The sequence below is a fragment of the Hyalella azteca genome, unplaced genomic scaffold (genome assembly GCF_000764305.2).
Source record: "Hyalella azteca isolate HAZT.00-mixed unplaced genomic scaffold, Hazt_2.0.2 contig6741, whole genome shotgun sequence".
Taxonomy (NCBI): domain Eukaryota; kingdom Metazoa; phylum Arthropoda; class Malacostraca; order Amphipoda; family Hyalellidae; genus Hyalella; species Hyalella azteca.
The window spans coordinates 224,979-249,853 of record NW_025936893.1 but is presented as its reverse complement, the minus strand read 5'-3'; the positions used below and the strand labels follow the sequence as shown (position 1 = coordinate 249,853).

The 24,875-nt window shown below is 35.8% G+C and overlaps 1 protein-coding gene across 1 annotated transcript; it reads left to right on the top strand.

The window, feature by feature from the left end:
• The first annotated feature begins 330 nt into the window (after positions 1-330).
• LOC108668639 (protein Star-like) lies at positions 331-24,203 on the top strand. The gene is made up of 4 exons (XM_018155881.1): positions 331-468; positions 22,570-22,772; positions 23,169-23,328; positions 24,006-24,203. Exons 1-4 carry the CDS (start codon positions 331-333, stop codon positions 24,201-24,203), a joined length of 699 nt encoding a protein of 232 aa, XP_018011370.1.
• The last annotated feature ends 672 nt before the right edge of the window (positions 24,204-24,875 follow it).

Here is a 24,875-nt window from a genome sequence, read left to right as displayed (position 1 = left end):
AAGTAAAAATTCGTGGTCATACTTTCAAAACTGGCTAAGTGAACGTAAGTACGTACGCTCTATTTTCTTGTCTGTGATTGGTGGATTTTGCTTGAAAGGCCGTCAATGATTGACTGATGAACTTACGATCTCTTAACTTTTTAGCGCATTTTCTCATTTATGGAAAAATGCACTATTGTGCTCGCCATGTCCGTCTGTCTGTCTGTCCGTCCGTCCGTCCGTGACCTCAAGTTTTCGTCGACGAGAAAATGCGCTCTCTGTCACTCACTGCAGTGAGTACTGAGTTATATTTTTTTATAAGTATGGGCCCTGTAATTTGAACCAGCACCCATGGCGACCACATCACAGAACCTGTGCGCCCTGACCCGCCGAGATGACGTAGGGAACCTGAGTAATTTATGCCGCTGCCTCAACGTTAAAGACACACAGCCTGCCACAAAGAGCCTCCTAAATCACGAGGATGCACGAGTTTGTGACAAAATATCGTCGCTTTGTTCTGCCCATATGACGGAAATGTTGCGTCTCATTATATGATAACATGCTTTAAAAGAGGCACATACACGTCTAACATGTTTTCAAAAAGGCACACGTCTAACATGTCTTCTAAGAGGCACACTTATATTTCTAAGTGTTACCGTTCAACTCCTTGCAATTGCTGGGGTGTGTACATGTGAATATACCCAGCAAAGCAAGCGTCACTATTCTTCAGGATAACTTCTCTTGCAGTTTAATAAAAAAAGAAAAAAATTCTGGTCTAGGCGATGGAAGTAAGCATTATATGTATGTCGTGTATGAACTCTTATCTATTTTCAATTAAAAAATGGGTTAACATGACATCCCTATTATAAATCATTATCATTGTAGAAAACCCCTTATGGCCAACCAGAAAATCCGATGATTTTTATTTTGGTAAGAGCGTCAATTTCTAGAGTTTGTGTCACTCCTTTAAATTGTACACGTTTTGAGAGTTGAGAAATGATTGTCGGTAACCTGCTCATAAGACAATCGACGCCGGCTCTTCATATACAGATGTTGTGATTGCACGTGATTAATGTGGTGTTGTTTTGTCTTAAACTGTTAATTAACCTTTATTCTAGTGAGGAGCAAGATCTTAGCATTAATGTACGTATCTTTGCAACGGCATTGAGGATTTTTACAGAGTTAAAAATCGCGTTATTGCTCTCATTTTGTCTACATTTTACTTAGTCCTACGATATAAGGTCACACTATGTATTTGCTCTAGTTTTTTTGGTTAGTTCTCCTACGTGAACAAAATTGTATCTTGTTCTGATAATTATAAAAGAAATTTTTCTGATCGACCTACCAAAAGTGCACTATTCTTATAAATTAATAAAATTTCCCCTGACATTTCTGAGTTAACAGCTCTTAAGAAAATACAGTCATGATGTGGAAGAGTGGAAGATTACCAGCGTTCATTGCCCTCTCCATCTTCATGATCTTCAAGCTCTCTCTTGTCAACTAAAAAGACTAGAAACTATTAGGCTTGACTGTCACGTTGATCAGATTCAATGGCCAGTTATATTCTTTAATTGACATTATGTTCAACTTAACGAGGCTTAATTGGATAACACGTCATTTTCTTCATTCACCGAAGCATTCGGAGTTGAGTTTGACGTATGATTACTGACAACAACAAGCATTATCGTATTGGCGACGATGTCGTGACGATCTCTGACGATAAGTACGATGATTGAGTTAAGTGCGATTACGAGCCACATAATTGTTCCTGTAATCGAACGCGTCCAAGTATACACAAGGTTAAGGTGATTCCTCTAAGGTTGTTCATATTGGATGATTAACTACCATCTACATATTATCACCTTCAATAAATCCATTATCGAACCCAAAACAATGTGTTTATTCATATAAAGTTATTTCGAACTTTACAATGCTTGGTATATACTAAAATGATGAATTAATGCTAAATTACCTCTTCAATCCGCTTACAATCAATTCAATAATTATTTCATTATTTACCTTACAAATCGGTTCCTGACATTTCGATAAGAGAGTACGAAAATTCCAGTCTTTTTATGGTCCTTGTCTTGGTTTATTTGATAGAATAAAGGTTCTAAGTCTCCAGTATTTATTTTAATCAGTTGGAGATTGAAGAGTACAAATTTCATGTAGCGAACGCCTCTATTTTCAAGATTTGTTTCTGTCAGGTAAAATTTAAGGAGAATATTATTCAAATATTGCAGAGTATTCTTTTAATTTGCAGTAGCAATTTAGAGTCAATGGTGGATGGGAAAACATTTCATGCAACGTTTGCGCGTCAACCTTCCTGTATTTATTTTTTTTAGTTAAAAAATTGTGATTTTACAGCACAAAGTTGCAGGTTGCAGCGCAAGTGTCAATTATTCATTGTTTTTCGCTCCCAGTTTTGGGTAGTCTGTCAGTATGTAGGAATGAATAGTATATGACAGTCAATAGTATTATGCTTATTTTTTTTTCTCCCAGCTCGTGAATTTTTTCCGCTGTCATCTTTTAGTATCTATAGTTAAAAGTTATAGTTTAGTTCATCTTTAGTATTTACTATCTATAGTTTTTGTTTATCTATTATATTTACTGCCTACAGTTCCATTTTATCTTCAGTATTTAGTATGAATTACAAGGAGAATTACAAAGGAGGCAGGCAAAGAAAATGCTATAGTGGTCTACTAGTTGTCGCAATCTGTGTCTATTTCCTTTTGTTTCTCATTGACATCTTCATTGTATAGTGTAACTTCTGATACAAAACGAATTTCTACTATAGATACTGTAGTTTAGCATCTACAGTCTTAGTTTATCTATAATATAGTATCAATAGTTTTAGTTTATCTATAGCTTTAATTTATCTATAATTTTAATTCATCCGTAGTTTCAGTTCATCTATAGCTTTGGTTTATCTATGGTATTTAGTATCTATAGTTTCAGTTTATCTATAGTTTTAATCAATTTACAGTTTTAATTCATCCATAGTTTTAGTTTATCTATAGTTTTAGTATCTATAATTTTAGTTCGTCTATATTTTAGTGTATCTATAGCATTTAGTATCCATAGTTATAGTTCATCTTTAGCCTTATTTGTTGTGGATAATATTCTTTCTTTGATTTGAATGCTTTTAGTCTGTTCTTCTCATTTTTCATCTCAAAGCTAAATAATGCTGTTCATTTCACTATAAATTTAATAAATATTGTGACACATCACATGAATTTCCTGGATCTGTGCATCAGTGCAAATATCCATCATCTCCTTGGGGGATATTTCTATCCGTACAATCTATCTCGTGGAATGACACAGGGCCTCTTGGCTCTGTTCAATATCGTGCAATCTGTCTCCGATATTGCAGCGTCAGCATTTTAGCAAGGGTGTAGCTAATATACCTTATCCGGGTACACTGCACCAGAAATAAAACAAAACTGACTCTGCAAATCCAATGACGGAAGGCACATCCTTCGGTTATCTTTGCAATCGGTCAGGCAGATGCACAGATGCCTGGATATTTAAAATGAAAGGCGGGCATCGAATAATATATTTTATATTCTCGGCAAACAGAAATTGAATAAACTTTTTGACTGGCCTCGAGGAAATTTTTTCGCGAAATGATAGTTTTAAATTTTCTCCGCATAGCAATAACTCACACTAGGAGCCCCTGTAACTTTCAATTACCGCTTATTACCAAACAAAATAACCTTTTTAACCAAACACTAAAATTACCTTTTTACAATCTCATCCGCGGAAACATTCACCATTGCACTCGCATTACCATGAAGATGCTCATTTGCATGCATATTTCCAAGCAAATTCACTATCACAAATGCAAACAAATTCACATGCATATTGCAACCCTCGCTGAAGAACAACACTGGCAGTAGTTATTAGCCTGAAGCCCTCCAGCGCCCACTTCATCTCGCAGGAGCAGCCCTTTCTTTTGTAGGAATAAATCCTAATTCAAGTTCCTGTTGCCTTGGTAGATAATTACAGCAAGGTTTATGAGAGGCAGATGGTAGCCCCCTCTAATTGCAATTTATGGCAGAATTACCCGCGGCCGACCGCACAATATTCAATGGACATCATAATCCCGAGCAAGATTTCCAATAAGACATATTCTATTTTCCCTCGCTAGCCCTCAGTCCGCTTTCCTCTCAAGTGGCCGAGCTTTCTAATGCTACACCGAGAGCCTCGCACATAATAGCTTTAATATTATGAAGGGAATTTTCGTGTAAACTTGAGTATTTGTTTTTGTTATCGTGGCCGTGCCTCGTTACTAAAGCTCTTCAAAGCTTTTATTCCTTTAGCGGGGATTTGGCAAGGGCGGTTTCGAGCGGTAAATTAATTTTTTTAGCCTTCCATTTTCAGGGTACAGTTTCGATTAAAGATTCGAAACATTTTTTTCTTTGAAATCATTCTCTTTGTAACTTTTAAATGAGGTTTTATCGTTTAAGGTTTCCAGTAAATTAATCCGTTTTTCTCGAATTGATTTATTTATTGTCAAACTTCATGTTATTTCCGAGTAATAATTTTTTGTGCCAAATTTCAGCATCAGATAACTATGTATGAATATTTGTTATTATAATTTTAAACTACGGTATGAAAAAGCCTACGAAGTTACGAGAATAAATTCCATGGTTTTAGGCCCGCAAGGCGAGAGGGTAAACAGGCTACGGGGTAGAAGGCAGGCCGAGCTTTCTCGCTTAACTATGTCAACAAGACTGAGCTCTACAAGTCCAGCTACGTCTTTTTGTAACCCAAGAAATTTACTGTACAAACTTTGCCGAAGTTTCTATTTCAAGTTCATAGTTGGCTTCCTCACGCGTCCTTAACTTATAGCTGAGCTCGTATAATTCGCTAATGATCTTGCGTGTTTTTGACATGTATAAGGCATGTGTTTCAGTTAAGTTTGATCGCCGCTGGCGCGTTATTGTTCTTTCAAACCTAATTCTCTTCATTGAATAATATTTTACATAGAAATCTAATTAGTGAATTTGAAAGAAACTTTCATTGCATAATTCTGCTTTTGTATTAAATTCGCTGGACAGCACATCTTCTGCTTTGTTTTTAATTATCAAGTGAAACCTAGCAGGATATTGGGCGTAGAACAATATTGGGTAGAACAATATTGTTTTTAGTTGAAACATATTTGGCCATCTCTAGTTAATTGCTGTACTCAGTGTTTTTGAGCGTGTTTGTTTGTTTTGGTTTAAAATTAAAGATTTTTTAGTAATAGAATAATATTGCATTTTATTTTGCATATTGTTAATTCAAAGTCAAAAATTAAAGTAAATATAATACAAAATTTAATACGTTATTGAATATCATTGCTAATTCATATGGAATAACTAGAAAAATTTCCAATTATTCAAGGAAAACCGAAATCCTTTCATTTAAATATTTGATCCGTTTCCGAGAGAAGACTTTTAATTACGGAATTTCGGTAACTTAAAAAACTCAGTAATTGTGGCTACAGCCAAGGCCTAAGGCTCAATTAAAACCAAAACATTCATTCATTGCCAGCACAGAGAGAAACATACGCTCAGCGATTCTGCGTTCACTGCTTCCATGAACTTAAAACGCCGCGCATTCACTAACGAGATTTAAAGCAGCGGGCCGTCGGTTTGGTCCATTTACAGCGGCCCTCGTTTGGATGGCACTTCATTTTTGCAGTCGGTAAAGTCAAAGCCTTGATGAATGAATGACTAAGAAGCTTCATTAGTGTGCAGCCCCACACGACTTTATAGTGTGAGTGGGTCAGGGCCTTTAACGTGAGTGGGTCAGAGCCTGTAAAGAAGAAACTGTGGAACGCAACGCAAACTTTGCAGAGCACTTGGAAATGCATAGAAAAATAGTGCATCGGACGACTGAAAAGCAGCAAAAGGGTTAAACCACCCGTAATTATTAAATATTAGAATTCGTAATTATTAAATATTCGAATTATTAATGGTTTTAATCGTTACTTTTTAATCGCATATTACGGAAGATTGATAGCAGGAATATTTGTTTGTTTGATATAAAAAGGTCTGCGGCAAATAATCAATTTTGTTTATTGGCATTAATAGAGAAATTTTCTAATAATTCTTTCAGTTTATGTATGATAAAATTAGTATAATAAAATCCAAGTTTGATAAAAAATTCACACAAAGCCTACAGTTCATCTATATTTTCCAATTAAGTTAGGTTACAAATGAATTAATTCTGGTCTAATTCGCGAAGTGTAACTGCTGAACAAAAATAGCTGGACAAAATTTATCATGCTGCCTTGTTCGGCTTGAAACTTATTTTCCTGACTGAAATCATTTATATGTCATATATGTTTCTTTTTAAGTTCAAGAATCTCGCTATGTGTTTCTTTCTTAAGTTCATGAATCTCGCTATGTGTTTCTGTCTCAGGTCAATGGTTCAAGAATATCACTATCCATCGACAAACGAGTTAGTATTGAAACAAGTAGAAGTGGCCACACTACGCACTGGCTGGTGTTGCCTCAAACGATCTATGCACACTTTTTACGAACGTGTGAATGAGATTTATCAATTTTCCTTATGATAGAATAGTAAATATTATTTTAATTTATTGATATATTTAGAGACAGGCAATGGAAGGACTTGCTAATCGATCCATTATTGTGGATCCGTGAGTTTAAATGCCGGGGTTTTCTAGCCACTTACCGTCGAGCAGCTCTGGCTTACATTAAAGATTTTCCGATGTGATGCACAGAACAAATAACAACTTGCCTTGACTTTTTTAAATTTTTGGAGAAAATTCGGTGATAGGTTGTCTCCTCTTGAATGAAAAAAATATCTCGCCGGGACCAGGTGGTAATATTGATCGCTATATTGCACACACTATATTTTTGCTTTCCTAAAGGGATGTCAAGATAACCTTGACAGGATGTCAAAAGACTTTTTATCCTATAATAGGTTCGTTGGTATCATTTCATCGCACAAAACCGAATTCATCTTAAGTTGCTTTTTTTCTTCACAGACATGCTGTAGCTTACGCGTTATAAAGATGCTGATGCACTTCGCGGTTAAGGTTAAGATTGCAAAGCTGAGGAGTCTATAAATGATGACGATATCAAAATTATTACGGTGTTGGGATGTTCCATTGTTCCAGCTTTTATTGCATTTGGGAACCAATTGCAAAGCCAACCTTCTGTAGCCTATAAAATTGGGCTCGCGAGTTGTAAGTTATAATTACGTTATAATTATGTAGTAGCCTATAAAGCATCTGAAAGGTGCTGCTGCTATAAAGGTGCCGCTTTGCGTTACCTCGACGTACAATTACCTTAGCTTTATAAGAATATCAATCTTACGGAATGAAATTCACCGGATTAGAAGACACATTAGATAAATGTATAAATTGTCTGTTAAAAGTTGGCATTTTGACATAATGTGTGGGTATTTTTCACTTTACGGATCTCTAACGTCCTTGAGAATAGGCAATTGATTTTTTTTTATCTTGCTTGAGATTGAGTTATTGCACACCGTGGCAGTGTATCATGGCTAAGCGGGAAATACCGAAGAAATTTGTTATCTAAAGGATAAATGAGTCGGAAATTACAATTCAACTTGAAAAACATTAAAAAATATAACTCAGACTCACTGTAGTGAGTGACAGAGAGCGCATTTTCTGGTCAACGAAAACATGAAGTCAAGGACGGACAAACAGACGGACGGACGGACATGACGAGCACAATAGGGCATTTTTTCCATAAATGAGAAAATGCACTAAAAAGACTGATAGCTAATTTAATAATTAGCAAAGGATACTAAAGTTCTATTGTTGTACCACATGAATTTTCAGTAAACGAATCTGCTTACTTCACAGTATAAGCTTGGAATTATAATGATATCGCATCAATAGAAAGGCCTGCAACAGGAAACTAGGCACAATGGGCAGCGCATATCAGCATTACGTAAACATTGATGTCGCTTGTCAGACGGGATCGCTCTTACCAATCTAAACACGGCCTGTAATGGAACTGTCGGACGAATCTTCGTTTCTTCAGACATTAGAAGAGCATTATTTGCGTAGAATTATTTCGTTATAGACTACATTCCTTTAGTCATGAATGAAATGTATGCTTTTTCTTAGAAGTAACTGAAATCCCGAATTTGCCAATTGTTTTCTTCAAAAATTGAAACGTTTGCATCAGTGATCATAAACAACATGAGTGAACAGAAATTGCCTGCAGGCTGCGCGTGGGCGGTGTGAAGGTAGGCGTTCTGATGTTATATTTGAACTCAATATTTTATGCAGGTTTCTTTGTTTTAAGGCAAATTTTTTAGGCATCTTTTTTGTCATAACTCAGCATGTTTTTTATGACACTTGAGCATCTTTTTTATCACAACAGCTAAGCCTCTTTTTTATCACAGCTTAGCATCTTTTTTCTATGAAAATTAGAAGAGATCGGCGCCTAGCGACTATGCAGTCTTTGCAATCGCCACTGGGAAAGTATTTATATATTGTAGAAAATTATCCTGTACGTGAAAATTTTACGTCTCAACGTACGTGGTCATCTGTCATTAAATAAATTCATTCATTTTCACAATTATAACTACATGTAACAACAAGCTCTTTGAAATAATTATGAACTGTAAAATCACACCTGTAGAATAGCAACAAGTTTCTGTTGTTTCCTCTTCTTCTTTTCGAATCGAAAGAATATGAAAGGAAATAACACATTAAATGTCTAAAAGCACTTCCAGATTTTCATCATAGAAAATTGCAATAAGAGTGTAAAAAAATATTGTACAGTATATTACACAAAATATTGCCTTCTGAAAACTATCAAGTTTTCGATGTGACTCTCAGTGCAAAAAGTAAACCTGTGCGAAAGTAATCTGCAGTGCAAGCATTCTACATAGAATGCTCGATGTATCAGCAGCCAACTTGGAGGAAAGGTGATTTAAGGGGAGCGTCTACCCTAAAATTTATCTCGGCTATTTACAGACAGATCACTTTGAAATTTGGTACACATGTAAAACAGAAATCTAAGACTTTTTTGTTCATGTAAATTTTTCTAAAAAAATGAAAGAAAACGTGAAATTCTTAGAAAACGGCCAAAAAAGGGGGTACCGTAGAAATCCTACTCCTCCTAGGGTTTTAGAGCTACAACATTGAAACATATATCATTCGATGCGTAAAGACCATATCTATAATTCGTCGTAAACGTTTTTTGAAAATCTCATTTTTGTGAGTGTGGCGGCATTTTTTGTAAATTTTTCGGAAATTTTTCGATTTCACCCCCCCCACACACCCCCCCTTTTGGCGGAATAAAATCCAAACTACAACGAAATTGGAAAAACGTTTACGATGAATTGTAGATCTTTCTTTTGCAAATCGATCGGTATATGCCTCATTGTTGTAGCTTTAAAACTCTAGGAGCAGATAGGTTTTCCGTGACAATAAGTGTGAATGTTGAGGAGAGCGCGACAAAGTCCCGCACGCACCACAATATGCGCGCAATGTAGCATAGATACCAAACAAAACGTTTCTGGAGCTTGATTCCACTCAAGGATGATGGGAGCAACTACATGCGCATCTCTCCCTACAAAGCCCGGAGGCACACTGAGTCAGACCTCACAAAAACACTATATTTGTAGTGGTGGACAGCTAATTATCTCATATCTAATTACTGAAAGAACTCCCCCCCCTGCCCCCCTTTCATGAAGTGTCGTGTACGTAAAAATCGACGTACAGAGATGGCAGTGGTACCATTGGATAGGCCAAAATGTCAGCTTTAAGATGAGACTAAACACGTAACTGCAGCACAACTCAAGTAGACACTATATATAAAGAGCTCACCCGCTAATTAGTTCCTATCTAATTACTTAAAGAACTCCCCCACCCGCCCCCCTTTCATGAAATGTCATGAAATCATAAATCAACGTAGAGAGATGGCAGTGGTACCGTTGGATAGGGTAGAATGTCGGCTTTAAAATGAGTATGAAAACCGAAAAAGTAAAAATTTTCAATTTTAGGGTAGACGCTCCCCTTAATTGAGTTCTCATATCATTCCTCATCAACTATCATCATGTTTTTTACGATAATAATTGGCTCGAATTTCATAGATTATATATGCCAAAGCACACTTTTCTCTTATTATATTAGTGAACATCGACTCCTAACTTGAACTTGTTCACCTAACTTTAAGGTTACTCACAATATTATTTTTCCTTGTAAATTCACTGATTTCTTTTCACCAGAATTTGAGCATAACCAGAGATGGTGGAAGTCATTCGTGAGAAAAACTGCCCAATTCTGTAATAAAGAAGAACTCAGCTAATTTGATTCTTATCCCTTTCCTAATCCGATGGAAAATTGTCGACGGTATTTCAGACGCGAATATTTTTTCTCATGTTTTTACGACCCTTTCGGAATTATCCTCTATCTTGAAATCAGAGGTCGAGCTATCATTTTAATTTGCGTTACATCTCTTTTTGATACTCCAAGAATAACCTATGAATGACAGTTTGTCGGCCGGCGAAGATTAGGCGATTATTTTGAGTACGGTCGTTCGAGTCGCCAGACGCTGATGAAGATTGATGAGAGTAGTCCTAAAAACCATCATCGCACACTGTCTTTCAGCCTTTTAAACTACGGAAACCCCAGAGTAAGTGGAGTTTTAAATGGGAAATTGCCTAATTTTGGCAGAAACCCTTCTACAGGATACAGTTTCTCCGTTAAATTTCTTTCAAATCCTGGTCCGCAGACAATTTTTTTTGTTATTCTATTTTTTATGTACAAAAATTTTTCAGTAGTGCAATATACGAAATATTTTTATAGGTATGTAAATCACAGTCAAAATTACTTTTTAACACTAATGAACATAAAAGTTCCCTCCTCAAGAATGAAAATGAAAGCATAAATGGGTTCCCCGCAATCAAAACAATATCAATACAATTCAACAACTTGATTCACTTCAATTCAAGAGCATGGTTTTCATCCAATATTCCCCGGCTATGAGGCCACAGTCACATATAGTATCGCGAACACAGAACAATTTCAGGCAACTTAAAATTAAATTTTCCCTTGCTCCGAACATCGGCTTGCCTGTGAAATTGGTAGAATCTTCACAAATAAAACAATTTTATTACTTTTTGTCAAGATAATATCGAACGTAGGTTCGACGCATGTGACAATCCACGGCTGACACGTCTCTCAAAAAACACGCTTCCTGCTTTGCCTTTAAAGTAAGGCACGGCAGGCGTGAAATATTTGAAGGCCCCTTTGAAATGATGAAAGGAACACAAAATGGCCTCGCTCTTCATTGGAGTAAATTGCATGCCCCGGCGAAATCCTCCAAGGAATGAGATTTATAGAGCTTCAAGGCTTCCACCGAGCGTACAGAGGCTTCTTCCGAGCGATCGCTGAGCTCCGTTAGGCAGAAAAAGCAAGTCGCTTGCTGGCTGTGGATAGAGCAGCTGTGACTCGCAGGGATCGCAGATATAGATCAATAAGAAATTCAAAATTTCTTGCCTGGAGTTCATCGAAGTAGCGGGCACATTGATTGCAATGAAATAAACAAAAATGAAGAGTCGTCAATTATTAATAATATAAATAAAAAATTAATATTCATTATTAGCTTCAAATAAGAAATTTGAATCTATTTAATTATGCATCGTGCACTTTAAATTCAAATTGATTGTTAGGAATTTAACATACTTGTTATTATATAAAAATATAATTAAAGAAAAGTGTATCAGATGTAAAAAAAGCTGCTGCACGAACCCGCATTGGTTTCTGAAATTTTCAAATTAAAAAGAAGTAACTGAAATGAATTATTCATAAAGAAGAACCCGATATTTCGGCATTAGATTCGAATGCACAAACCTGCAAAATCAGAAATATTTCCTAATCCTATAATTAAGGATTCTCCTAGTTAAGGCACTTAATTTTATGCATATGTGTAAGTGGAAGGAATAACAAAATTTTAAAAATAAAATAATCGAATGAAAACCATCGTCCGTCTTTACCTAACTAGATTTTCACTAATTAATAAAATTATAATTAATTATCTACATTTCGAAAAAAATGGATCCCACTAATTCTTTGGAGACTTAAAATTAGACCTGTTTTGGAGTGACAGAAATTTTTTTACACGAATTCACTCTATTCCTTTATGCTTCTTAAATCTCTTTTCTGTGTTAAAAAAGCTTGAAGATAAACCATAAAAAATGTAGAAGATATTTAAAGCAAATGAAGACTTTGAAAGGTCATCCGAATAAACTGGAATAGTAATTCTTAATTCACGAGTATATCACTCAAAATTGAATTTTTTTAATGAACATAAGACTTTCTTGTCAGAATTGGAGAGAATCATGAATAAATATAACTCAATGATTAATGCATAAATTCATCGCAGTTGCGAGCTATGATCTTGTGTGAGTTTTTCCAGTCGACATCTTCGTGTCAGTTGCCACTTTATGGAATTAAGTAACGTAAGCACGTTGGAGGGAACTGCGCTACTGTCCACGGAATTGCAATAATACTCGTTGAGACATTACCGTCAAGCCATTGTTGTGATTTTTAAGTATTCTTGTTAGAACTACTTGAAGGAACAAGAAAGTTTGAAATTTGATAATACGCGTAGGAATTTATCAGACATTGGTTCTTCATAGTTTGAATGCTTTCTTTAAATTGAGTACTGATGACTAAATTTAAATCTAAAACAATGAAAATGTTTTCAGTTGTCTTTTTCTAATATGCGAGCATGAAACAATCAAAGTCATAATATTTGAATGTTTTTACAATATTGTATGAATAAAATATTTCTCCGGCATGAACAACAAAAATCAATTGAAGCTGCCCAGTTACATTTGACTTCTTTATATCTTAGGCGTCTCTGCTTCAATAATGGCGAGAAGTTATTCTCGATTTATCATGAGGACACAGGCGGTGCTTGCCCACAACGATCCCTTCTTCATATTTATCATCAAAAAACCTCGGCTGCTCAAACATTCGAGCCTATAAACTGCGGCTGGGTGCCTAAAAATGCCTTGTTATGGACTGCCCCACTCTCTGTGTATATTAGACAAGAATAAATCGAATGGTTGTCAGGAACTGAATTGCCAGAGCAGTCTACTTCTTTTCTTTGGGAAGTTATTGAACCGAAATTTAATTCTTGTATTGCGGAGCATTTACGTTTGAGAAGATCATTTCATATTTTTACTCTCTGTCTGTCATGTAAGTAACTTTCACCCTTGCATGTGATCGCTCCAGGTCTATAACATGTATGTATCCACCCTATTGTTGTTTTGCATCCTTTCTCATTTTTACTCACGATCTTACTCTTATTATTTCACATATGCATAAAATCAATCCATGCAGATCTTCGTTTTCTTAGATGTTACACACCATAAAATACACAAAGGTACCACTGAATATTTCATTGTTGAGTCCATTACCCTAAACCAAACGCAAGCAGGGGTGGAGATCACGACTCTAGTGACCATACGGCAATCACGGTTAAGATTACTCGAATGAAAGTCTACGGGTAATGACACCAGCTTTCATTCAAGCGAGAATTCCAGATACCGAGGAATCCTGATTCCTTTCTGGCAGGTCTTTGGTTTCCCTTGTTTGATTTCTTCAGGCCTCTGGATTTCCAATGGAAGGTCTTCCAGTTAGAGCTTCTTCATGAATAAGAGATGACGAGTCTCGGCGCCTGTCCTTGAAGCCATTTCACAAATTGAAAGAAAATCTGGCTCGTAGGAATAATACACAGTACTGCGAAAATTGCTAAGGCTTCTTGAAATTGCGTGGAATGGATCGTCTGAGCAATTTAAGGAAAGGACACACATCTATCATAATTAGAATTTAGGCTAAAGCGATGAGCGGTTCAATATAACGCTGAGCGCAGTTCCGGAAAAAAAAAACAAGAATTTCATTTCAATTAACTTCGGATAATTATTGAACGATAACAAGGAAGCAAATTTCTCATAATATAATCAATGGTTCTTAGTTGCTAGTAATGCATTGCATATTTTTTTAATTACTAAAATATGCGTTAGAAAAATAAACAAATTCGATTTATTTAATAATCAATAATACATCCTAAAGTTAAGTACAATCGTTGCTTTCCCTAGCTAATAAATACATCTCAGAAAAAGGGCGAGCAAATTGTAAAAATCAGTAAAATGTTTGCCATTGAATTTTATAAATTAGATCGGACAGAACAAGTTTAGTACGGAGAAGGCCTTGAATTTTAAAGTCATTCATAACTGAGCGTCTGAGCTTCTTATCTCCGCACGAGGCGGACTAAAACTTGTTACGATTCTCTTGCAACTTGAGAGACAGACAATAAGTAAAAAAGTTGCACAAAATTTTCGTTATGAGTTCTGTTGACGTCCAACAAACCACTTGGTCATTTCAAAAGTATTCAAAACTGAATAGTTGCTATATTCATACAAAACTATGAATCATATAAGTATTAATTGTATGCGAAAAACACATAATTACAGCCGAGTTTTAATGACCTCTCACTAACGTAAAATTAAATGGCGCAATATAATAACTTAATTCGTGAATCTCAAATTCAGAAAAATGCAATGAAGAAAAACCTCGTCGTGAAGCAAGCAGCCATCATGCATCCACAGATTGCTTCATGAATAACGCATGACTATGAACAATTCCAAATTGAATCGTTCGCACGTGCCGACATGTTGTGACCGAAGTGCCCATCGGGAACATTTATATTCATGACCTTTGGTGACTTCAATGTCAGGCATAGTAACGCTTGCTAATACATATATGAATTGAGTGCATATTTTTATATATAAGTTTGACAAAAGTGCGCTCTCCTGCAATGTATATTTACCGAACGCAGCTTTGTTTTCTATCCTAGTACCCAATTTAACTAGGTTACAACCCCCGCTTAGTGATTAATTATAATCTGAGTTAATCTGTTATCGCCAAGTCTTAATCTCGCATGGGCGGGAATGATCATTAGTTACGATGTTCATATTGTGGGCAACCACGTCACTAATTAGCGCGCGAACAAGCGCCATCTGCCGCAGACTGCGAATTGTATTTTGTGGTTGACAGTTGCTACCGTCTGGTAATCTCGGCACGGGTAAATTGCAATTAAAAGCACAATTTCGTCAATACATTTTTGGCAATTATTTAATCTGGTACAATAAATAGATGGATAGCTCGCGGATATGGAAACACATTATTCTAATTCCGATAAAATGAATCCAGAGAATCTATAATCGGGGAGAAATCAAAGTATGCCCTCACCAATGGACGTTTTAATTTAATTTTCAGTGTTTCATCCGTAGATTTTTCATACTCCATAAACCATACAGTACATAGATTGTACTTTAATTCTCGTCATCTTTAATTTCACACATTTTTACAGCTTAAACCATTGTTCGTTTATAACAAATTTTACATTCAAAATTGTTTTTTGTATCATTCTATAATATTTATATCTTCTTTTCTCTTGGAGGCATTTATAATTCACACATTTTTACAGCTTAAACCATTGTTCGTTTATAACAAATTTTACTGAAACTTGCTCATTAAATTAGGGTTAGCATAATCCACTTGAGACTAGGGCATTACAGAAAGCCAGCTGCGACACAATTTAAATGCCCGTAAAGAATAATTAAATTTTGAGAATCCAAGTATGGAAGATTCAAGTTTAAAACATTACTAGCAATTACCAATGAGTTTTAAATACACTCATGAGCGAATATTTTAGTTAGTTTCTTGCATTATCTCGGTTTTTTACTTTTGTAAAATCAAATAACCTTCACTGTTAGCTGCAAAACCATTATGTTTGGCACACAATTTTTTTGCTAAAAATTGTAGCAATTTTTTTTCAATTTAAAATTTTTCTCCTAGAACAAATACGATTTTAGTTCAAAATTAAAACCCTTTTTGCTCAGCGTGACAGAGGCCTTAATAAACATTTCTCATTCTCCAGCCACTAGCTCCATGATTTCCTAATTCTATTTTTCAAATATTCCCAGCTCAATTCCTATCATAAATTAGCCTGAAATATAATCGAACTGAGTCACGTATCGCGTCATTTTAGAACTGAAACGTCTCACGATGCTCCAGAAGAATCTGAGTTCGTCTCGAGTGAGCGTGTCAAAAATACCAGCTTTTTGACGAGCCATGAGCTCGCCAAGCTCTTGAGCTTGTCTGGACGTGCAATAAGAAAATCTGCAAGTCTTTTCGTGCAGCAATAAGCAAGTCTACAAGTCTTCATTTTATGCAGAAATAAGCAAGTCTAAAATTCTTCTTTTTATGTCCACAACTCACTTGATATCGAAGTAAATCTTGCGAAAGACGAGCTGGATATGACCGTCTAAAGACAAGCATGCCGGCACTAAAGATATGTTCGGTCGGGCCATGCGGAAAGATAACCATGCTTTCTCGAGAACGTAAACTAAGCCTAGTGCTCTATTTACTGAAGCTTCTTAAGATGAAATCTTGGCTCAAGAGTAAATATTCTTGAGTATCTTGATATCATATTAGAAAAGAATATTTAAGACTGACTCATGATGCATTCTCTGGTATTTGGTTATTGTCGTTACTAATTCTCGTTATACATGGAAAGTAGCGACACAATTTACTTCTACAGTTAAAGTAAAGCGTGCTGTGTCTAAATTAATTATAAAAATAATTTAACCGCTTTCTATTGATCTGTAAGCTGTAAAGTCATTCATGCGTTCTTTTAATTGTCATCAATGGATCAAACTTTGAATAAAAACTAGCAGTTTATTAAATAATAAATATTTATTAATATATATTGATTAATAAATATTAATTAAAATATATTAATTAATAGCTAGCAATTAAATAAAAGAATTAGATCTGCATAAAATAATTGGAGGGTTGCCATTCTGGTATACAGTTGACTTATTTGTCTCTAAAACCAGCCAGAATATATTTGTTCTCGGTACGCACCAAGACCCTTCATTTTTTCAGTTTATTTGTGCTTAGAAGGGCTATACCTTATTTATCAGGAGGGTAAAGAATTTTTCAAAAAGTGAATGCGACTCGATACTAAAATATCTTGTCGATATATGATTGTCGACGCAGCTTGAAACATGTAAGCCATTTGTTTTCACCCGCCTCAAATTACGATTCTTCCTACTGATCCAAGGACAGAGCCTAAGAAATAAAATCTCACTTAAAAATTATTTCGAAGAAAAAAGGAAAACATCGTGATGCTTTTTTAAATTATTTATAAATTTACAATACAAGCAATAGAATTGGGATCCTTGACTTATGAATATTTATTATACTATTTCATTAGTCGTGATATTTCACTCCAGTCGGTATCTGAAACAACTATCAATTGCTCAAAAATCGCGCAACATGGATAACTTGCTCGATATTGAAGAACTCTCGAGCTGCTCCCGAAATTCATTGACGTCCATGGGTCTAAAAGATGGATTTTTTTTCAGACGGATAGAGATATAATAATGGATAAATTTAATATGTCACCACCATAAGCTGTTTTTCAGCGGTTACAGTTAAGTTTGTATGGCATCTCACTATTCTCACCTGATAGGTACTCAGTCCTCACAGCTGTCAATGAGTCTGCGCCACAGCTCATGACTGGATGTGTATATATCCTGCACCTGTTAGTTAAATATATATCCTGCATCTGCTAGTTAAATATATATCCTGCACCTGTTAGTTAAATATATATCCTGCACCTGTTAGTTAAATATATAGATAATTTAGTCATCTTTATGAAAAAGACGGTCGTAAAAAAATAATCTGACGACAGTAAAATAGGGTTCCTATAACACTGACTCAATGTTCCGCGTGCTACCTATTACAATACTTCAAACAATACACTTTTTTGAAGACCCGTCTGATGATCATTTATAACTTTCATTGCAGAAAAAACTCCAATTACATGATAACAGAGGGGAAAATTAACCATCAAAATTATTGATCATGATGTCTGTGTTTTATCTGTTACGCTGTTTTGCTATTTTCAACGTGTTCTGTTTAAACTGTCCTTTTCTGAAACAACAACTATGTTTTATTCGAAATGATATAGGACAAAAAATTATATCTGATGTGAAAGATTTGTATTCGGCAGTTTATCCTTGATTGTCGCGCTCAATTTTAGTTTTTCCTGCCTACGTATACAACATGAGATGAACTGCCCTACCTTTTAATCTTCTCATAATGAAGAAGTTGCATACCTTATATTCATCTAAACTTGGTGCCTGGTTATCAAAACACCGCAATGTGCAGGCAGCGACTTGTACACGTAGCGACTATGCACACGTAGCGACTATATACACGTAGCAGTTCTTACGTGTTGCGTGAGAACTGCTACGTAGACGTAACTGCGAACAGTCGATCATAAAGAACCATGGCCTAAACTTTAAAAATAAGTTAAAAGGTCGTAAGTTCATCAGCGTAAGTAAGTTCATCATTGACGGCCTTTCAAGCAAAATCCACCAATCATAGACAAGAAATTAGAGCGTAAATACTTACTATCACTTAGCGAGTTTTGAGAGTATGGCCCTCATATCAGCGCCAAACTATGCACAAGATGTTGTACTCAACTCTACGACTGCTCGGAAGTTGTGACTCGCCAATATCGAGTGCGTGAAGCGATTGGAAATAATTAGTTATTAACAGCACGTTGAATTTTAAAGATTTTTTATCGATACGTTAATAACGAAATTAGTGAACAACAAAGTTCAATCGTGTTTTTGCCTGCGGTTAATTGTTGTTTTCCATTCGCATTACAAATTATAAGCAAATTTCATAATTTAAATTATCGAGTTTATAATCATTAATCATTCACTAAAATCATATATCTATTGCATTGTAGAATCAAAATTAAATGGGACCTGACCAGCTAACAATTCTATTCAGCTGCAAAGATTGCAACCTTGGTCTCTCACAGTAGCCAATTCATACATCATAGTACTATATATAGTACTTAAACTCTAGGTATCCCTCTATAACAGATCCTCTCAGTTTTGAATGAGAAGACTTATTAATTTTTCCCTTCTAACGAATTAGTTATATATTTCTGAATTTTATGCCGCATATATTCTAATGTGAAATAATTCTGAATGGCGATAATCTGATAATGATACTCTGATCAGATTATTATGACAAGTTCTATGATGTCAGCAATTGACTGTTAGTCATTTATTCTTAGATTTAGTGTTGAAAACTCTTATAAAACTCAACCAAAGAATCAATGACGAAATTATTAATTAAAGCTCTAAGTTTTCTTCCTGCAAGTAGTCACAATTAAGCTGTCATAAATCAAGGAAATGAAGGGAAAATTGTTATCGAAACTGTACGTGCAAACGTACGTTTCCATTTAAATATAATACATCTAACTGCATTGGAACATTAAATTCCTTGGAAATTTTATCACTTGAAAAATTGGGTCTAATTGGTCATGCGTAGTACTGGTTGTTTGGTGAAATGTATTGGTTGAAATTGGTGATGGTTGAAATGTATTGGATTGAACTGCCACAAAATCCATTGGACGCTTGACACCTGCAATTAGAGAGTATTTTAGTATTCACCAATTACCTTGCAAATTGGGTTATGAGTAAAATATTTACACTCATTAAATGATTTATTTTTCCTTGACGATGCTCTGTTCACTTCAAAGTGACAAAAATAGTTGTAAAAATCTACTTTGGCCAGGGCAGAAGAGAAAAGAGGAAATTTAGCTAATGGAAAAATTAATTTATTGAACAAAGAAAACAAGAAAACGGGTATCATAACAAGAAAACTGGTATCATTTTTGGCCTTTCTACAAATTTAAGTACATTTTCATAGAACCACATGAGACATAGATTCAAATCTTGAAGCAAAATTTAGAATGACATTTAAGGAAACAACAACTTTTTGTCATTGAATGGCTCAAGAAGACAGTATAATCTAAAAGCTTACCTGTTGATTTACGAACAATCAACCACTGTTTTTCAGAGAGCGATATTTAAAATCTGATTAATATACAGTATTATTACTTCTTGCATCCATTACTCGCTGTAAGGGATAGAAATCATTGTTATTTAACGATCGGACTATTAATTGTATATGTTGTTTATGGTACGGAATTTTCAATTGTATTTTAGTTTGGAATTTACTGAAGGAAGGATGAGGTGATAGGATTATTGTGCCATGGAAAGTTGGAGCGTAGGCATGTGCTGCACGATGATGTCAATATGTAAATATATATGTGAATGGATTTGATACGGAAAAGATTTGTGAATGCCTGAACCTCGAATATCAAGATTCAAAGCTTGAATTCAAAAAGACCCTCAAGAGGATAACAAACGATGAAGTATAACGTTTATGTGTGATTATTCATTGTTATAAGTGTACAACACGTTGATCATTTGTTTATATGAAAGTGGGGCAATAAAGTGTTTTAATTACCTTGCATTGGTGACTAAACCTATACGATCATGTATGCAAATTGTTGGTTCAGAAAGCCCAACATTGAAAGCCCCCAACAGACCACACGACACTCAAAACCTCCGATTCAGTATCGATACTTTTCCTATTATTAGTTCCCCTAACTGTGTGTTTTCATTGCAGAAATTTTTTTGGATCAAATTATTCATTTATTCAATAATTGGATTATTTATATTGTGTAAATTCACATTCACTATGAATGTTAAGCAATTTGCAGACGACATAAGGCTAATAGACGCAGAACATTACCCACACAACCCCACAACATTAGAAATACAACATTTCATACAGAAGATCACCAGCTTCGAAAACAAATGGCTCATTAATAGGAAAACAAGTAAATTAGAAATCATCCCCCTCAGTAGGTGGAACACGTCCAATATTTCCGCCAATTTCAGGATTACATTCCATCCCATACCGCTTTAGCTGCCAAATATTAACTAGAAAACCAATTGCATAATTTTACACAAAATATACAAATTTTACTCCCCTCTCCTCACCTACATTATACTCACCAAGTACCCCACTTTAGTTAGATCTGCACTCATTCACCCGCGATACCTCTACACATCCTTAAAAAAACTCCGTATCCAAACAACTGAAGTTGACATACAAATATTACAAACACACACTGGTACGAATTGACATCATCAATAACACTTCACAAACACAACAACATTCCAACCATCAACACAGTCCTTCATCAACAAGCTCGCAAAACCTGGTCCACCATCAAAACATAAGACCTGAAGCTTTTTAATCAACTCGCATTCCCTCTAGAGCCACTGAAAAATAACACCTGATTTTAAAAAGCTCCAGTTTATTTTAACTGAGTTATACACCTCCATACCTGTACACGTAAACACTAATGACATATATCCCAAGCACACACATCCCTACTAGGCTACTACACACATCCTAACCACACACATCCCAACCACACATCCAAACAACACATATCCCAACCACACACATCCAAACAACACACATCCCAATACACATCCCAACCACACACATCCCAACCACACACATCCCAACCACACACATCCAAACAACACACATCCAAACAACACACATCCCAATCACACACATCCCAACCACAAACATCCCAACCAAACTATCTGAAATTGGTCGTCAGTTTTTGAACGAGCTCGCCAGGTGCAGTTGCACCTGTTTGGCCAACAATTATCTCTCCAACTAACCTGAGTCTCGAGCGACTCACTAACATAAATCACCAGCAGCGACTCGAGCGACTCACTAGCATAAATCATCACCAATATTTCAAATAAAGCAATGCAAAATGAAAAAGAATAAAAAGTTTAAAAATGAAACAAACGGAACGCATAAAGAAATAGTGTAAATATCACCATTACTTTTTTTCAAGAACTTGATGTAAAAATTCTGTAAATAACGAACCGCCACCCTCCGTCCCTCCTCCGGAAAACCTTCCAAAGCCCTGACGGGCCCCACCCCTCCTCCATAACCCCAATCAAACCCCATTCGCCTACAACAAACCAAATTATGCACCATGGTCATAGCCTCGCCTCCTACTATCTTTTCAATTTATCCTTCCTTTTTCTGGCCATTTTTCGCCCATACTTTCCTAGTGGCAGCGAAACAACCACAAACGAAACTCAACTCCTCTAATGCAAAGTACCAAGCCGTCCTTCAACACATATCAACTCACGGCTTAAGTATAGCACTCAATAGACAACTCACAACTCCTGAAATTACAGACCGCACACCAACACCGTCAAACAACAACATGGAAACGGCTCATCACAACACTCGAATTCAAGCAGGACCACAAACAATTCTGGAAATCATCAAAACGAATGCGCGGCCAAATGAAAAAAAAATCCCTGTAAAAATAAAGCTGTTTCAGTCAGTTGACTTCTAATTTGGTTACATTTTTATTTTACATTACATAAAAATTCCTCACATTACAGAAATTTAAAGATACGGTCAGTGATCCCGGAATCAACTCTTAGAACTAGACTCGAATAGCAGAATACTTAGTATGTTTCCTCCTTGCTTGAGCATATTAATTTTTAAATTGTTATTGACAAGATATCGCATATGAAAACCGAAATTAGTGCGGATGACCAAGTTCAATGTTATCAAAACAGAAAGGAGGCTTCTTCTTCGAAGTAGGCGCCTTCAACGGGGAGGAATTGTCAAACACGCTCTTCCATGAACGGGAGCTCGGCTGGACGGGAGCCCTCATGGAGCCCTCGCCCAGCTACCTCGCCCTCAAGAGCAAGAACAGAAGAGCGCACATCATGCGGGCGTGCGTCGCCCCCGACACCACCTACAGTGAACTCGACCTAGAGTCAGTGATTTTTCACCATTACACACAATATTAATTTTTTTCGAGCGTTCGAGTTACACACAACTCGAGCGTTTGAGTTGACCTAAAATTCATTTAGTCAACTTTCCTGAATCATGTTATTTAATCGGCGGTGAGATGAGTAACAAATGCGGCCTAATATATCTAGTTAAAATATAATTTAAGCATTAAATGTTTAGTTCCCTTATCGAGTTATAATTTTATGAGCCCCGGACTTCACGAGGCCCCCAAGTACACATTGTCGACAAATAATTCATGACAGATTTCGACCTGATCATGTTTGCCGTTTGGACTTCCATATCTACATCTTCACCAACCTTATCACTGACAAATGAATGTTCCAGAAAGCATTATATACGGTCATTTTTTCTTCCACAGTGTGGGTAAAATATATGCAGAGATGTACTCACTTGTTAATGCCAAGAAGGCACAAAAATCGGCGAGAGTTCCGTGCTATCCTTTCTACAGCGTCCTGACCGCGCTGGGCAACCCTGTGGTGGACTTCATGACACTCGACGTCGAGGGCGTCGAAATGAAGGTAACATTAAGCACCGGGTCAAATATTGATAACATTATTTACTGATAAAAGATTGTGAGATTTGAAAACTTCGAATAACGAGTAAAAAATGAAAATTTTACTATATTAAAGTGAGATGTAGACACAAATAACACAAAAATTAGTTACATTCTTCACAGACGTAATAGCATCTATGCTATCATGAGAACGTGAATAATTGCAGAGATAATCTTGGACTATCATAGCATTCCTGATTAGATAAAAGAAAATCCATTATTATTGTCATCATTGCACTTATACTAGAATCGTAATCAGATAATTTGTAATCACGTCTACAAAGTAAAATTTTTAGAATATCATATGACTTATGGGATGGTTATTTCAATATTGCGTTTCTAATAATTAATATGAGTAGTGACCTTGCCAATGATTGTAGGATTATTAGTTAATTATGCGTTTCTAATTAATATAAGTAGTGACCTTGCCAATGGTTGTAGGATTATTAGTTAATTTTGCGTTTCTAATTAATATAAGTAGTGACCTTGCCAATGATTGTAGGATTATTAGTTAATTATTCGTTTCTAATTAATATAAGTAGTGACCTTGTCAATGATTGTAGGATTATTAGTTAATTACGCGTTTCTAATTAATATAAGTAGTGACCTTGCCAATGTTTGTTAATAATTTGTTTGGGGCAGGTGCTGAGGAGCATCCCTTGGAATGACGTGAAGATCAGAGTGATCACCGTCGAGATCATCTGGGCTCCTGAAGGTCCTGAAGGCATCAGGAAGTTCATGGAAGCCAGAGGCTTCGAGTTCATTGAGAAACTCGACTACCACTATCTTTTCTTTGACAAAAAACTAAGTCATGGTTTGAACAGGAAAGTCAAAGTGTGAAGGCAGCCTGCACATTACAGGAATTGGAAGCATTTTCCTCCCAAGAAGTTGTACCACAGTCAACTCGCAAATTCGTGAATAAAACGTTGTAAAACTATTCTCGGGACCAAAATTTCTACTTCGAAAGTTGAATATTTGTTCTAACACATTCCATCATTCAGACTTCTCAAGTGGTTAATATTTATAATATAAATGAATAGTTTGTGTGCTCTGTTATAAGATAGATTGAAACATTTGCACTGTCATGCACCTTAAGGCGATTTTAAATGGCAGCTGAAAAATTATATCGATGCCTCCTACAAAAATGGAGACAAAAATACGTGCATCACAAAGCCAACACAGCAGCATAAAGACATGAGAGTAAACGTGAAAGTTGATCGCAAAATGTATCTTCCTTCTTTGCTCTATTTCGGTTCGCAATAAAAGACGCGAACAAAATTATACTTCAGTCAGACTGGATACCATGCATGCATGAGATGCGTCATTTTGCCACTTAATAAGTGGCAATAATCAATATTATTATTGCCACTTATATTATTAAAAGTTTTTCGAGTATGTGAATAAGATTTCGTGTTTTTCAGGGTGAGAATTTAATCGATACACGTGCTCCTGATTATGTTGGCTCTATACTGAGCTGAATCACTCTGAATAATTTTTAATACATGTGTGCTA

Coding starts and splice junctions, on each gene's coding strand:
- LOC108668639 (XM_018155881.1), top strand. CDS start 331: ATGGCGACCACATCACAGAACCTGTGCGCCCTGACCCGCCGAGATGAC. Junction 469..22,569: donor TAAATCACGAGGATGCACGA/GTTTGTGACAAA, acceptor TTATCAAAACAG/AAAGGAGGCTTCTTCTTCGA. Junction 22,773..23,168: donor TACAGTGAACTCGACCTAGA/GTCAGTGATTTT, acceptor TTTCTTCCACAG/TGTGGGTAAAATATATGCAG.